Source organism: Lithobates pipiens, unplaced genomic scaffold (genome assembly GCF_037356315.1).
Source record: "Lithobates pipiens isolate NorthernLeopardFrog02 unplaced genomic scaffold, aLitPip1_a1.2 Scaffold_19, whole genome shotgun sequence".
Lineage (NCBI taxonomy): Eukaryota > Metazoa > Chordata > Amphibia > Anura > Ranidae > Lithobates > Lithobates pipiens.
The window spans coordinates 163,078,966-163,096,343 of NW_027507764.1; the positions used below are offsets into that span (position 1 = coordinate 163,078,966).

Below are 17,378 nucleotides of genomic sequence, written 5' to 3' on the forward strand. Positions count from 1 at the left end.
TTTAAGCACTCATGACCCCCTGACATGCCATATTTGGCATGTCTTTTTTTGGGGGGGGGGGGGGGCGTAGTTACCGGTTTTTGAAAGGTACCCAGCTCTGACATCCTCTCCTGGCACCGTGCAGAAGTTCACAACTCCCCCCCCCCCCCCCCTTTCCTGATTCCCTGCAATCTTCTGGAACACGTCACAGGTCCCAGAACATTGCCCAGCCATTCAAGACAGTGCATGTGCAGTGTGTGCCTGGCTGTGAAGCCGCAAGCTGTCACAGCTGGGAGCCCACACTTACAATGCCGCCACCGTGAAGGAGAGGGGAGAGGAGCGAGGCTTTGGCGGCCGCATAGCTGGACCGTGGGACAGGCAAGTGTCTGTTTATTAAAAGTCAGCAGCTACACTTTTTGTAGCTGCTGACTGTTAAATGGGTGGATCAATTGTGGGCATAAAATTGGGTATTTGGATTGTACGATTATTTTTTATTTTATTTATTTGTTTTTAAGGTTGAACTGGATGGACTTGTGTCTTTTTTCAACCTGCCTAACTATGTAACTATGTAACTCCGCTTTAAGTGACTTTGTGACCGGTTGTGGGCCACAATGAACTATGGGGTTTTATGCCCCCCCCCCCCCCCCCAAACGGCAAATGTAAATAAGTCCAGAGCCCCATATAAGGCTGCTTTCACACTAGTGTGCTGGGGTTTATCTGCACTGCAAGTGGATCACAGTACACCTGTGGCTTTCCTTTAGGTTAGCTGCACAGAGCCATAGAATTCTATTACATCTTGGGGTTGTGGTGGACTTTATGAAAGCACAAACAAACTCCTGCATTCAGGAGTTTGGGTGCGCTTTAAGAAGTGCACCACACCCCATAGGATATAATAGAAGTCTATGGCTCAGTGCAGCTAAGCTAGAGGTGCACTGCGCTGCACTTGCGGATCAGTGTGAAAAGCAGCCTTTTATACAAATGCTATTATCCTCATTGCAAAAGTGCAGTGTATGTGATGTTTCATACACTGACCTTTTCCTCTTCCAGCTTCTGCTGGCATCGCTCTCCAGGCTAGAAAAGTCCCAGGTGAAGTGCACTTGGTATAACTCCCTCTGGGACAGCAGCCGGCGCTACAGAGGAGGCAATGGCTTATGCAGTTCTTGCTCCATCAGTGGCCGCCTGCTTCCTCCGCTGCCAGCACCAGCTTTATGCACTCTTATGCTGTGGGGTGGCTGGTCGACAATCAGTTGATATTGCTGACCCTCCATTTAGGCGCATGGCATGCGCTTCCCGGTTTGAGTTTGCAGGCCACATCAGAGGATCCTGCCATAAAGTATCCCTAGATCAGGCTTTTTCAACCTTTTTAAAGTGGAGGAACCCATAAAATATTATTCTGGTCTCTGAAAACTCCTACTAATGATTACTATGACCCCTTTCACACCAGGGCGTTTTGCAGGCGCTATAGCGTTAGAAATAGATAGCAATCTGCCCTAAAAAAGCTGCACCATTGTCTGTAGTGTGAAAGCCCTACAGCGGTGCACTTGCAGGAGGTCAGGGAAAAGTCCTGCCAGCAGCTTCTTTGGAGCAGTGAAGGAGCGGTGTGTTTACTGCTCCTCCACCGCTGCTCCCCATTGAAATCAATGGGGCAGCGCTGTAATACTGCCGGCAAAACGCCCGGCGTATTGCCAGCGGTTTTAACCCTTTCTCGGTAAAAGCGCCCCGCTAGCAGCCGAAATGCACCGCAAATCCAGCGGTAAAACGCCGCTAAAAATAGCGGCGCTTTACCGCCCACGCTATGGTGTGAAAGGGGTCTAAATGTACAGCTCACAGCACATGTATGTGATGGTCTGTAGGAAGAATCCTTCATTTACAGAAAGCTAAAAAGATGTCAGTGGTTTCTTATCAGAGAGGCAGAAACTGCCCATTTGTCAAGGAATCCCAAGCAACCGCTGGAGGAACCCTGGCTGAGAAAAGCAGCTCTGATTCATATGTCTGAACACTTCAATAAATATAGACTGATCCATTTTCCCAAAATACAAATCCAAAGATATTTCTTCCTAGTCCTCACTATTATCCGGTTTCCTAGCAGTTAATCTAACCTCTTACAGTCACTAAGCTTTGTATTCCAATCCATATGTATAGTCTTACAAGTAAAAGATTTGCTGAAACTAATTGTGAGAAGTGAAATTGATTCCTCTATAAAAAGCGTCTGCCTAGAGCGGAGATCACAATAAACTCTTGATGGCTTTATGCACATCGAGCTTTCACTGCACACTTCTCAACATGGACAATTACCTTTGTCCTTTGAAGTTCCGCTCGGAGGCGTCCGCATTCTTCCTGAAGCAATTTAAGTTCTTGCTCCACTGACCGGATTTTCAACTCGCGGTTCAGTTTGTCCATCTCCCAGTCATTAGGAGTTTTGCTTAAGCTTTTCATCACTGTAAAAAAAAGAAGAGAAATGTTAATCCATCCTGAACAGAGCTCTTCTGCTAAGCAATGAATACATCGGTGTCGTGTTTTGCTAATTCAATTTAGACATAAAAAGACAGCAATTAGCAAACCTCTCCTGCCAGTTTCAAACTACCCAGAGCTTTTGGGCTTACTTCAGACTCACAGAAGAAATGCTAAACACCATTTGTATCTAAAATAGCCAATAACCCCTTTAGAATAAAAAAAAACAAAAAAAAAAAAACAAATCCTTCTGTAACTCCATGTATTTACATGCAATTTTATACACTGATCAGCCATAACTTTATAACCAGCGACAAGTTACATAAACAACATTGAATACCTTGTTACAATGGCATGTGAAAATAGATGGGATATATTAGGCAGCAAATAAAAATACCATCCCTGAAATTGATGTGCTGAAAGCAGAAAAAATGGGCAACATAGTTTGTTGCATATAGGGCTGCATAGTGGCAGACCATGCTGACCTTTGTCCACAGCCAAAAGTGCCTACAATGGGCACATGAGCATCCGAACTGGACCACGGAATAATGAAAGAAGGCGGCCTGGTCTAATTAATCAAGTTTTATTTTACATCATGTGGATGGTCGGGTGCGTGTGCGTCACTTACCTGGGGAAGAGATGGCACCAGGATGCACTATGGGAAGAAGGTAATCCAGCAGAGGCAGTGATGCTTTGTTCAATGTTCTGCTGGGAAACCTTGGTTCCTGTAATTCATGTTATTTAAACACATAGCTCTCACTTAAACTTTGTTGTTGACCAAGTACATACCTTCATGTAAATGGTAGTCCCTGATGGTAGTGGCCTCTTTTAACAGAACAATGCTCCCTACCACCACTGTTAGTTTTGGTGTCAAATTTCAATTTGGTCTTGGTCTTCTGACTAAAATGCCATTTTAGTTTTAGCCGTATTTAGTCTAATAAAATCTAATGGCTTTAGTTAAAATCGAATGCACTATTTAAGCATTTTTATAGACTTTCCAAACTCATTATATACTGCTGGAGCAAAAAAAAATTTAATATGTTATTTATGGCAGGGCTCAAAATTACAAGTCCTGAGCTATGAGCCAGGCCTTAAGGGTTACGCCCCACCCAATCCCTACCCTGCCCCTAAACACACCCTCATAAATGATCTCATGAACTTACATTTAAATGCTTTATACAGCATTAAAGCGGAGTTCCGCCGTTTATTTTTTTTAAGTCAGCAGCTACAAATACTGCAGCCGATTCATCGGCTGTCGGGTGCTGCTACCGCTATCCTTGGTAAGGGAATCACTTACTGGTTCCCTATTGCGCATGCGCGACTCACGCTGTGCTATCCCACGGGTCCCTGCTGTTTTCTGTGACACCGGAGGTGGGGAGGAACCGGAAAAGCAGAACTCCGCTTTAAGTTACAAAAGTAATTATTAACAACAACTTTATCAGTTCAGTCTCACCTGTGCCCATCATTGTGGTATGACCAGTTCCCCACCAATGCAGCCTCACCTGTGCCCATCATTGCGGCGTGACCAGTGCCCATCATTGCAGCCTGACCAGTGCTCATCATTGCAGCCTGACCAGTGCCCAGGAAGAGAGGAGGATGGCCGGATCATCACAGTGGAAGAGAGCATGGAGGAAGAAGAGAGCTGGCCGGATCACAGAGCGGGGATAGTCCGTTGTAACAGCTTACATTTGAACTGCCTCTGCTCGCAGTCACACACAGTCCCGCTTCCTGACCCAGTGCCTGTGACAGACAGAACACAGTCACACCGGCATTGGACAGGCGTTCTGTCTGTCACAGGTGTTGGGTCAGAAGGCGGGACTGTGTGCGACTGCAGACGGAGGAAATTCAAATGTAAGCTGTTACAGTGGGCTATCCTGTGATCTGGTCAGCTCTTCTCTTCCTCCATGCTCTCTTCCCCTGTGATGATCTGGTCGCCCTATCTCTTCCTCTACGGTCTCTTCCCCTGGGCGAACGGCTCCCATTCAACCCTGCCTGCCAGCGGTGCGTGCCGCCCCACTCCCAGGCAGCCCACGCTGGCCAGCCATCATTTTCTACTCGCAAAATGTGAATAGGCATGTGGAAAATTCGAGGGTTGCTTTATGGTATTAAGATTTGAACAAACTACATGCTCTGGACGGTCTGAGGAGGCCTGTAATGCACAGTGCTCTGGATGGTGGTCTGAGGAGGAAGTCTGTAATGCACAGTTCTCTGGACGATCTGAAGAGGCCTGTAATACTACAGTGCTCTGGACCGTAGTCTGAGGAGGCCTGTAATGCTAGACAGTGCTCTGAATGGTCTGCAGATGCCTGTACTGCACACAGTGCTCTGGACGGTGCTCTATGGAAGCCTGTAAATGCTGCAGAATGTTGTGGACAGTCTGAGGAGCGGTCTGTAATGTATTGCACACAGTGCTCTGAATGGTCTGAGGAGGCCTCTAATGCACACAGTGATCTGGACGGTTAGGAGGCCTGTAAATGCTGCACAGTTCTCTGGACGATCGTCTAAGGAGGCCTGCAATGCTGCACAGTGCTAAGCATGCCACAGTGGCTACTTTGCTTGCTGGAAGGGGAAGCACCCACAGGCGGAGCTCCAAGGACACCGGAAGTTCATGTGGATAGACGTCACTCCCTCACATTTTAGTTTTTGCCAATTGATGAAAACTTTGGGAAATTTTAGTTTTCATCACTGGAAATATGCTGGTGACGAAAATGTTTTTGTCAAGAAATTTAACACTGCCTGCCACACTGCAAAAACGGTTCAAGAATGGTTTGAGGGAAACAACGAGTTTGAGGAGTTGACTTGGCCTCCAAAATTTTCAGATCTCAATGCAACTGAGCATCAGTGGGATGTGCTGGAAAAACATGTTCGATTTCATGGAGGAACCACCTCACAACTTACAGGACTTAAAGGAGAAGTACAGCTAAAGCTTGTTTGGCTGTACTTCCCTGTGAATTACAGAAGTGCAATTTGTTCTGCACTCCTGTGACCCGTTTTCAGCAGACAGTGGGCTGAAGCCCATTGTCTGCTGACATCACAGAGCCGGTCCAGACCTGGAAAAGATCACGATCATATGGTCAGGATCCGCCCATATGCCTGGACCAGCACCCGGCTCAGCCACTCATGAAGCAGCCTGAGCCAGCCTCTCCCACCTCTCCACAGCTCAGCGTTACAGTATTCATTGGGGGCAGCGCAGAAAGCTGATGACTGACCATGAGTCACCAGCTCTCTGCTCATGGAGCTGTGAGAACCAAGCAGCCGGCAGTGTTTGATCACTCGGTTCTCAGAGTTAGAGCCAGCGGGCGACAGATGCAGCATCAGACCGATGTTGCATCCAGCTAGGCAAGTATGATGTTAATAAAACTCAAATCCCACACTTCTCTTTTAAAGGATCTGATACTGATGGCTTGGTGCCAGATACCACAGCATACCTTCAGAGGTCTAGTGCCATCCATTCCTTGACAGATGAGAGCTGTTTGAGGGAAAAAAAAAAAGGGGGGAACCTAGTCAATATTAGGTGAGTGGTCATGAAGTTATGGCTGATCGGTATATGCTGCTCTCTAAGCAGGTATGACAATAAGCAGGATCACGTGGATGGCGTGGGCACATAGAAGTGATATGTGGTTATGTTGATGAATTCAACAGCTTCTTAATTGAATGCCCCATCAGATGAGCCTGCACATACCTGCAGAGGCCTCCGTTACACCTACATACCAGACAACCTGACCTTTAACAAAAACAACATTTAGCAGGTTTGTGATTGTTGAGGTGGAAGAATGTGATGCACATGAGAGCGCACACACCCAGGCAGTGATGTCATATACTGTACCTTGGTGCGTTTCCAGCTCAGATTTCACTTGCAGAAGCTCCACTTCTCTAGACTGCAGTTGTTCATTCAAGTGCTTTGTGCATTCTATTTTTTCCTTCTCCTATAGATAAGAAACAAATAGTTATAAAGAACAAGAAATTGTCTAATTTTAAAGAGAAAACCAAATGAGAAATAAAATAATCTAAACCAATCCTCTGACAGCAGTACTCAGACTGGGAGAGAAGGGGCAGCACTAAGACAGCTTTCACACCGAGCCGGCATCGTCAGTAAAGCGGCGCTATTTTTAGTGCCGCTTTACTGTTTTAGTGACGCTATCCGGCAGTTTTAAACCCCCTGCTAGCAGCCGAAAAGGGGTCAAACCCGCTGTAAAACGCCGTTTGGGCGGCGTTTTGCCAGCGGTATTGCAACGCTGCCCCATTGATTTCAGTGGGGAGAAGTGGTGAGTTCACCGCTCCCAAGAAGCTGCTGGCAGGACTTTTGGGGACACCCTGCCAGCAAAGGAGACGCTTTTTTCAGGCACTATTTTTAGAGCTGTAGCACCTCAAAAACACTGGCAGTGTGAAAGGCGTCTGAAGATAAAACAGTTGAGCTGGCTAGAGACATTCTGATAGGAAAAGAAAGAGGGAACAGAAGGACATTTCCACACTGCAATGTTGCAGGTTAAAAACTCCATTAGCCAAAAAAAATAAGCAAACAAAAAATCATGCAATGAAATACTTCCTAAATCAATTTCACCGTTGTTGTAGGCCTACCAGCCAGGCTTGTGAACACAAATCTTTGCAATGGAATGTACACAATATCACACATATTAGCATTTCCTATAAAATGCATAGTAGAAAAACTGGAAAAGTGTACTACAGCATTAAAAAGAAAAAAAAAACACCTACAAGTTTACAATGCATGTGAAGAAAGTCTTAAAGTGGTTGTAAACCTCAGACAAGAAATATAAACAAAGCACATCCCTCTTTAGTGTGTACTTGCCTCAATTAGGAGCACTAAGTGGCATTTCTGTATGCTGCTTCCTATACTTTCAGTATGAATAACTTCTAACAAGTTTTCCTGACACCAAGAGCATTAAATAGACTGTGGAGACATCGCACTTACGGTCCGCGGCGTTTTGGCTGACTGGGGCCACCCGAGGGGGGCGTGGTCGGGTTGTTGAACGTCACTTCCAGGACGGCTGTGCATAAGCCGGACACATGGGGCCGGCGTCCATGCACAGCGGTCCCACCTTCTCACCAGGCAAAAGACTATAGGGGCTACAAGGATCCTCTCTTCACCTTGGACCTTTTGGGAGAGTCTGTCGTTATTTTAGTCACCCTAAGGGCCGGTTCACACAGCGAGGCGCGGCGAGGCTTCTCTGACTTGCCTCGCCGCGACCTGCGGGGATCTCAGCGGCGACTTGCAGAGGACTTCTGTATAGAAGTCAATGCAAGTCGCCCCCGAAGTCGCCCAGAAGTAGTACAGGAACCTTTTTTCTGAGTCGGAGCGACTCGAGTCGCTCCTCTCAGAACGGTTCCATAGTACTGAACGGGGGCGACTTGCGGGAGCGAGGCGAGGCGAGCCGTGTCGCCTCGCATCGCATCGCTGTGTGAACCGGCCCTTAGACACCACAAGAAGTGACCATTTAATTTAAAGGTGATACAACAACATATTTACTTTTTTATTCTTTGCTTTGCTTTTCACTATGCTGTCACCAGCATATGCTGAGCACGGTTACACTGTGCACCATTTCCCCCTCCTTTTTGCTCTCATTATTAATTATGCTTCATACACTTCTCATATGCACTAATTACATATACTTGTTATTTATTAACAAGTCTTTTATGAATGATGGACAATTTGTTGAATCAAAAACTTGTTGAATTAACTGTTTGGAATCTCTTCCACACTGCTTGATTCATTATTTCTTAATATACTAGATCCTTTACACCAGTTTCCTATATTAAATTAAGATTATATATATATATATATATATATATATATATATATATATATATATATATATATATATTTTTTTTTTTTTTTTTCTTTATCTTTCACAAACACCCTAAAAAGCATTTCATTTAACTTTGTTTATACAGAATACGGGGCAGTACAACCCCGTCCTGTTTTTTTCTTGGCCACCTCACACTACATAGTACCTGAAGCCTTTATGCTAAATCGCAGGCTCTCATATAGATCAAAGTGTGTTGCCGAAGTGAAAACCGACCTTTTATCTACTTGCAAAAATACTTCTTCATCTTTCTTCTCCCTCCTGCACATTTCTCTTGGGGTGTACCCATGAAGAAACGTAAGTAAATTTACTAAAATACCCACACTATATGCACGAAAATTAAATGTCACATCCGTTCCCATATTGCTTCAAATCATGGGAGTCCTCACAACACATACCTCCTTTCCACAACCCCTCCCCTCTCCCCCCCCCCTTTTTTTTCTCTTTTCCATTTAATATATTGATAGAATGTATAAATGAATATATGTAAAATCTTTTATGATGTTGATCTGATTGATATATCCTCTGTATTTTAGAAAACTGTTAAAGCTCCTGAGGAAGCGTTGCTCAAAAACACGAAACATGTAGACCGCCAGAACATATCTGAGTCTTAGTTCTGTACTCGATACCCTGTTTTATTTTACTTTCTGTATTAATGTATTATTTTTGTATATATATATATATATATATATATATATATATATATATATATATATATATATATATATATATATATAGAAATGAATATGGATTCTGTCTAGACTGTACTAATATTGACAGGATACTAAGCAGCACTTGATATGTTTTTATAATTCTCCCCCTTTATTTGTTCTAATTTAAAAAAAAATTTCAATAAATAATATTTTTGAATATATGGTTTTTACTTTTTAATTTTTGCCTAAAAAGTCCAATAGAACCAACACTTTTCCTTGAGGTCTTTTGTGTGAAGGTTTTTCTGTTCCCCTTCTCCCCTTTTCCCTTACAAGTTTTTCTGACACCAAGAGAAAAAAGGTGACAGAGGAGGGAGCTCCAGAAGATTGACGGCCGGGGGGGGGGGGGGGGGTCCCTTTCCTTCAGTCAGCATTCAAAGCTTTCCTCACTGAGCTCTGCAGAGTGAAACATCCATTCTCCACACCGTTTTCTTATAGCACAGATAAGCTTAAAAAATTCTGCACTAAATGGATGTAGAGAAAAGAAGAGTGCAGATAAACAGGTACAAGTTTTGTAAGAGGATTTGTTTCATCTCTGTATCGCACGAGGCCAGTCACTACACTGGGTGTATGTAAGGGTTTACAACAACTTTATACATTACTGTATTCATACAGACCTATATTTCTAATGTAATGTTGAATGTTTCTAGAAGACCATTATTTAAAATATATACGGTATACAAATGTATGTACAGGTATACATTTTATTTATGTCGTTTTGAATAGATTAGGAAATGGTTAGAGCCTTTGTCGGGTATGCATTGTGTCTCTAGGCCTAGTGGAGAAATTTCCCCTCGCTTACTGTCAAGGACAGGAAGTGATAGGAAATGTGTCCATCAGGAATACAGACAAAAACAAAAAAACATTTTTAGTATTGTGGGGAAGGGTTAGCATTTCTGATGATGGGTTTATTGCCATATGTGCCTTCCAGTTCTGGTGACATTAGGACCCCCCAACCCCTATTTCTTTTATGGGCATTACAGGGACAGAAGGTGGGGAAAATCTCCAGAACGAGGTCACAGACAGAAATAAAAACATGACACCTGAAGATCTGAGCTTACAGTGGTATTAAAGCTTAATTTCTTTTAAAACCGATCTTCTTTTCGGCGCTCCTGGCTCCTCATCTTTGAGCAGTACTCCCAAATAAAACCTCTGTCTGCCCGATCCTGAGCCGCGTGCCCTCTCTCCTCATTGGCTTACTGGCTGTGATTCCTAGCCGAGGAGGGAGATTCCCAGGAAAACCCAGGCTTTTTATACACTAGGGATACACCGAATGGGTTTTTTGGTGGCAAAACCGATACCAAAAATAAATCTTCCTTGATCCCGAAAACCAATAACGAAACAGCACCGATGCGAAATTTACTGTTTTAAAAAAAATATTTTTATACAGGAGATGGTCCGAGACTGGGGACATGCTACAGGAGATGGTCAGAGACTGGGGACATGCTACAGGAGATGGTCAGAGACTGGGGACATGCTACAGGAGATGGTCAGAGACTGGGGACATGCTACAGGAGATGGTCAGAGACTGGGGACATGCTACAGGAGATGGTCAGAGACTGGGGACATGCTACAGGAGATGGTCAGAGACTGGGGACATGCTACAGGAGATGGTCAGAGACTGGGGACATGCTACAGGAGATGGTCAGAGACTGGGGACATGCTACAGGAGATGGTCAGAGACTGGGGACATGCTACATGAGATGGTCAGAGACTGGAGACATGCTACAGGAGATGGTCAGAGACTGGGGACATGCTACAGGAGATGGTCAGAGACGAGGAACATGCTACAGGAGATGGTCAGAGACTGCAGACATGGTACAGGAGATGGTCAGAGACTGCAGACATGGTACAGGAGATGGTCAGAGACTGCAGACATGGTACAGGAGATGGTCAGAGACTGCAGACATAGTACAGGAGATGGTCAGAGATTGCGGACATGCTACAGGAGATCAATGCAGCCTCACCAGTGCCCATCATATGCAGCCTCACTGTGCCCAGCAGCCTAACAGTGCCCGTCATGTAGCCTGCCTGTACCTCACCAGTGCATATAAACAAACATACACATATAAAAACGCACACACATAAACAATGAATGAATAAAGCTTGAAGTGCTGCTCCAAGAAATAGGATCTCTCCCCCTGGTCCTTAGGAATAGGGGTGGTGGCACCCTAACTCATTCATCCAATGACAGAACTTATAAATAATTGGGCCACCCCTCTCCCAGCCTGGCCCGACTGTAGTATAAGTTTTAGCAGCCTAAGCCAGTGTCACTTCACTAGCCACTCCCCTGACGTGCTTCGCTCCGCCCACTAGGAGCTCAGTCAGAGGTTCTATAGCTAATCCCCAGTGGGAGGTGTGAAGGACATCAGGGGGCACAAATTTAAAAAGTCACAGCGGCGGTGGGGTTTTTAAATGTGATACAGGGGCAGTTTGGAGGTGGGGGTCCCATTTGCACCATGGTAAACCCTAAATGTAATATGTAACATGGTCCAAAAGGTGGAATTAGCCTTCAACATGCAGCAATCACAAAATTATCATTTCTCTTTAAATCAGGAAGGTATGGGGAGTTTTAGGAGTTGTGCCCAAACTCATCTGAACACACGCGGTCTCTGATCACATTACAAAATTTTACTTTAGGCAACAAAGTAAAAGGGGCTGAACAAGGGCTTCAGTGTCCATACAGATTGGTGCTGAAGTCCACATCTATTTAAAGACTATGCAGCTCTAAGCAAAATAAAATGGTTCTCCAATCCATAAATCTAACACACCTTCCATGCAGTGGTTATAAGAGAGCACTTTGTGCATTAGAAGTATGCTCCAACCTCTCAATTCTGTGAACAAGACCTTTCAGATTATACCTTAGCTGTATGCAGGCTGTACTAAATCAGGGAAGGAATGACGTTTAACAGCTATACATACCATTGCACTTAGAAGCTTGTGTAGGTTGTCTCGCTCAATGGAAATTTCACGAAAGGCACTGTAAGCTCTGTTCACTTTGTAGCTCTCCTCTCTGCTATGTTCTTCAAAACTGCCACAAAGCTAAAAGGAAGACGAGTAACAAGAACTATGCTCAAAAAGGAGCAAAAAGTGAGGTTTGTAGCAATATTCTAAACCAGGGATTTCCAAACTTTCTAAACAAAGGGCCTTTTTGCTATCTTTCAGATATTATTAGGGGGGCAGACTGTGTCCAGAGGGAGTAGAAATTGTCCGGGAGTCTGTGGGAGTAAACAATACATCTTTAGTATTAGGGTGAGAAATAACGCCCTATCATTGGTGTCAGTAGGAGGTCGAGTGCACCATCATTGGTGTCAGTTTGAAGAACAGTGGCCCGTCGTTGGCATCAATGGGAAAAATACTGGCCCATCGTGGATGTCAGTAGCAGGAGTTATGCCCTATTCGTGGGGTGAGTGAGAGGAATAGTCTTTTGTGTTAGTAGAAGGAAAAGTGCCTCAAGGGCCGGATAAAGGCAAGCCAAGGGCCGTATCCTGCCCCCGGGCCACAGTTTGGATACCATTGTTCAAAACCTACAACACACATGCAAAATGATGAAGAACACAATTGTTGATTATAAATTTGCAATTGTGTATCGGTAGAATTTTATTTTAAAGTCACGCAAGAGACTCATAGAATACAATATTTAAAAAAAGGGCCTCTGCCCACAGGCGCATCTGGCTGTATAGCATAAATTCCAGCGTACTTCCCACCCAGGGGTGCTGCGTACCGCCACCTATAGAAGTCAGCAGCTATATGCATGTATAGGCAAGTACCTGGGTAAACACCAATATGTACAGTGAGGGAAAAAAAAGTATTTGATCCCCTGCTGATTTTGTAAGTTTGCCCACTGACAAATAAATGATTAGTCTATGTTAGTGGTAGGTTTATTTTAACAGTGAGAGACAGAACAAACAAAAAAAAAATCCAGAAAAACGCATTTCAAAAAAAGTTATAAATTGATATGCATTTTAATGGAGTGAAATAAGTATTTGACCCCTCTGCAAAACAGGACTTAGTACTTGGTGGCAAAAGCCTTGTTGGCAATTATAGAGGTCAGACGTTTCTTGTAGTTGACCATCAGGTTTGCACACATCTCAGGAGGGATTTTGTCCCACTTTCCTTTGCAGATCTCTTCAACTCATTAAGGTTTCGAGGCTGACATTTGGTAACTCGAACCTTCAGCTCCCTCCACATATTTTCTATGGGATTAAGGTCTGGGAGAATGGCTAGGGCACTCCAGGACCTTAATGTGCCTTTTTTGAGCCCTCCTTTGCTGCCTTGGCTGTGTGTTTTGGGTCATTGTCATGTTGGAATACCCATCCACAACCAATTTTCAATGGCCTGGCTGAGGGAAGGAGGTACCCAAGATTTAATAGTCCATGGCCCTGTCCATCTTCCCTTTGATGTGGTGAAGTTGTCCTGTCCCCTTAGCATAAAAACATCCCCCAAAGCATAATGTTTCCACCTCCATGTTTGACAGTGGGGATGGTGTTCTTGGGGTCATAGGAAGCATTCCTCCTCCTCCAAACATGGCGAGTTGAGTTTATGCCAAAGAGCTTGATTTTGGTCTCATCTGACACAACACTTTCACCCAGTTCTCCTCTGAATCATTCAGATGTTCATTAGCAAACTTAGGACGGTCCTGTTCATGTGCTTTCTAGAGCAGGGGGACCTTGCAGGCGCTGCAGGATGTCAGTCCTTCCCATAGTATGGAATCAATTGTTTTCTTGGTGACTATGGTCCCAGCTGTCTTGAGATCATTGGCAAGATTCCCCCATGTAGTTCTGGGCAGATTCCTCACCGTTCTCAAGGTCATTAAAACTCCACAAGGTGAGATCTTGCATGGAGCTCCAGACCGAGGGAGATTGACAGTTATTTTGTTTCTTCCATTTGCGAATAATCGCACCAACTGTTGTCACACTCTCACCAAACTGCTTGGTGATGGTTTTGTAGCCCATTCCAGCCTTGTGTAGGTCTATACTCTTGTCCCTAACATCCTTGGAGAGCTCTTTGGCTGTGGCCATGGTGAAAAGATTGGAAACCGACTGATTGCTTGCTTCTGTGGACAGGTGTCTTTTATACAGTTAACAAGCTGAGATTAGGAACACTCCCTTTAAGAGAGTGCTCCTAATCTCAGCTTGTTACCTATATAGAAGACATCTGGGAGCCATAATTCTTGCTGATTGATGGGGGATAAAATACTTATTCCACTCATTAAAATGCAAATCAATTTATGACTTTTTAGAAATTCGTTTTTTTGGATATTTTTGTTGTTAGGCTTATTTTAACAGTGAGAGACAGAATATCATTAAGATTATAGACTGATCATTTCTTTGCCACTGTGCAAACGTACAAAATCAGCAGGGGGATCAAATACATTTTTTCTCTTACTGTATACTCTGGACTTGCGTATAACTGTGTACAGCCACTGACTTCTATAAGCGACAGTATATAGCACCTGTAGGCTACCTGGTGGGAAATACACTTGAATTTATGGAATTTAAACTTTGCAGCCAGGTACAGCAGTGACCATGAGCCCTTATGCTGTGGCCATGGGACCCTATGCATATTTCTTTTATACAGCTATGTGATCAGTGATACTGAACTTGACATTGACAAATATAAAAAAGCAATTTTAACTATATATATATATATATATCTGTAACTACCGTAATTATATTAAACTCTGATTAAAAGTACTAATTTTAGCACAGCTTGAATGTAGAAGGATGGCTTTACCAGTAGTAGTTCACAAAAACATTTGTACGAGCTATATAATGTTGCATTTAAAGCTAGATTACAAACAAACTTTTCTTTGTTGGTAGAGTCAAGAACAACGATTTCTTTTGTGAAGTTTTTATTGTCGTCCATGACCCCACTGAAGAGATTTCACCTCTTGTCCTGTCCATTTGACAGAGGGGAGCTGTTAAGGGGAGCCATTACCAAGCTGACCGGGAGACACAAACAGTAATAATCACCTGACACAGCAAAGAAAAAAAAATCTAACAGATCCCTCCATTCACACTATGCAGGAAGGATGGGCAAATCTCCTACTGAGGCTGTTATTGTCTGACAGGCGATACCAGTGGCTGTCAGAATAATGAGTCGGAGGCTGCATAAAAGATTAGATTTAAGAATTGTTTGGCCAACAATTTTCCACCCGGCTCCTTCAATTTATCAAAGTAAGGCTGTCCAGTGGAAGGAACCAGACAAAATTTAAATGCCAGTATGGACAGCTTAAAACTGGCCATACATGGGTCGAAATCCAAGAGAATTTTCTTTCCAAAATCATAACTAATATTTTTCATTCGAATTTGGCACCACTAGTGGGCCGCAGCAACAGACGATTTTTGTATGGTCATCGAAATTGAGTGATTGGGCATGTTGGAAATATTTTGAAGAATAGAACAAATTTCTAATCAATGATGTGAAAATCCTACGAGAAATATAATTGAAAAAGAAATGAGCATGAGCTGTGACCTGGAAAGAAAAGAAGATTCTTGGCCACTTAAATTCTTTTCTGTAACAGGAGGTGAAATTAAAGGCTTAGTTGGTCGAATTTTGAAATTAATGGTGGGTGCCACATAACACACAAAATGTGCACGTTTATGGCCTGCCTAACTCTTCCCAATTTTACTGAACAAAACAAAAAAAATAAACAACTCATTAGAAAGATTTCCCTTCACTTCCTGTCTCGAAAAATAGTGAAATTTGCCTGTTAAGAAATCTCCCTGCGTGAGAGATTTACTAAACCTGGAGAGTACAAAATCTGGTGCAGCTGTGCATGGTAACCAATCACCTTCTAACTTCAGCTTGTTCAATTAAACTTTGGCAATAAAATCTGGAAGCCAACTGGTTTCTGTGCAGAGCTGCACCAGATTTTCCACCATGCAGTTTTAGTAAATAGCCTTTACAGTCTGCTATAAAAGCCAAGTATGGGCTCTATCCTATCCCTTTGCCACCTGAAATAAAAAAATAAAATTTTGCCTGAAGATAGGCGTTACTTTAAGGGGGCTTCATATTAGAGCTGCACGATTCTGGCCAAAATGAGAATCACGATTTTTTGCTTAGAAGATAGATCACGATTCTCGCGGCGTAACATCTTTCACATTAAAACTAAAACTAAAAAAAATTGGGCTAACTTGACTGTCTCTCTTTTTTTTTTATTAATTGAAGTGTATTTATTCACAAAAAATTGCGTTTGAAAGACCGTTGGACAAATACAGTGCGACATAAAATATTGCAGCAACTGACATTTTATTCCCTAGGGGGTCTCTGCTAAAATATATATGTTTGGGGGTTCCAAGTAATTTTCTAGCAAAAAATATTGATTTTACCTTAAAGCGGAGCTCCACACGAAAGTGCCATAATTGGCACCTTTTAGGGGGCGTGCATAGCTAGCCGCAGATGCCGACCCCCCCCATTGTGTTCTGGGAAACACACAGTTCCAAGAACACAACAGGGACCTGCTGCAGAGTGACTCGCTCATGCGCAGTAGGGAACCGGGCAGTGAAGCCGCAATGCTTCACTTCCTGATTCCTTGACAGAGGATGGCGGCAGGCAGCCGAGAGACGAGCGTTTGCTCGTCATCTGTTGCTGACATCACGGGCACCCTGGACAGGTAAGTGTCCATTTATTGAAAGTCAGCAGCTGCAGTATTTGTAGCTGCTGGCTTTTAATATTTTTTTTTTTTTTTTTACGGTGGAGCTCCATTTTAAGAAACAATTGTCAGAAAAAGATTTAGACTTTAAGTGGTTAAACTTCCTGCATTTACACTTGTTTAAAAACTTTTCAGACTGCCTGGATTTTTTATTTACACACAGAAGTTTCCATTTGATCTAAGAAGCAAGTTAGGTACAACATTTGATTTTAAAAACTTGGCAGACTGCCCAGATGTTTTCTTTTGACAGCTGAGTGAGCAGATAAGTCTCTCCACTTGTTATATGAAAGAATCGGCAAACTCTGCAATAGAGATCGTCAGAGGGGTTAAATCGAGATAACGATTTTTTAACAATTAATTGTGCAGCTCTACTTTATAGATTAGATTTGATATTAAAATTATATATAAAAGGGTCAGTACACTGGTGACATTTTTTTTCCCTAAATAAAATCTGGTCACGAACAGATATCAGAGAAGCATCAGGCAAAAGTTCTCTCTTTCATGACCCTTCCTTAGTGCCTGTGTACAGGAAGCTCTGGCAGGATAAAACGTAGGCTTCCAAAGAGGAGACAAGCCGTTGTCCTTGCTTTTGGGGATGCACCAATACCGGATACTCTTTCTCAAGTACTCGCCGATACCAAGTACCGATACCTATTTTTAGTGTCATGTGACAGTTTTTTTTAAATAAATCAAAAATTATTACTTGGGGTCACTGATGTATATGGAGATGGGGAGGTGCAGTAAGGGGTATGGATGCAC

At 43.3% G+C, this 17,378-nt stretch overlaps 1 protein-coding gene across 2 annotated transcripts in view; it reads right to left on the reverse strand.

The window, feature by feature from the left end:
- AZI2 (5-azacytidine induced 2) overlaps positions 1-17,378 on the reverse strand; it is a 107,869-nt gene that overhangs the window by 60,604 nt on the left and 29,887 nt on the right. Inside the window, exons 3-5 of one of the 2 annotated variants that reach the window (XM_077491454.1) lie at positions 11,885-12,004; positions 6,257-6,356; positions 2,275-2,417 (exon numbers count right to left, since the gene is read on the reverse strand). In XM_077491454.1, the coding sequence (XP_077347580.1) occupies positions 2,275-2,417; positions 6,257-6,356; positions 11,885-12,004 (363 nt within the window). The remainder of the gene's footprint in view (positions 1-2,274; positions 2,418-6,256; positions 6,357-11,884; positions 12,005-17,378) is intronic. The other variant, XM_077491455.1, reaches the window with a different exon arrangement.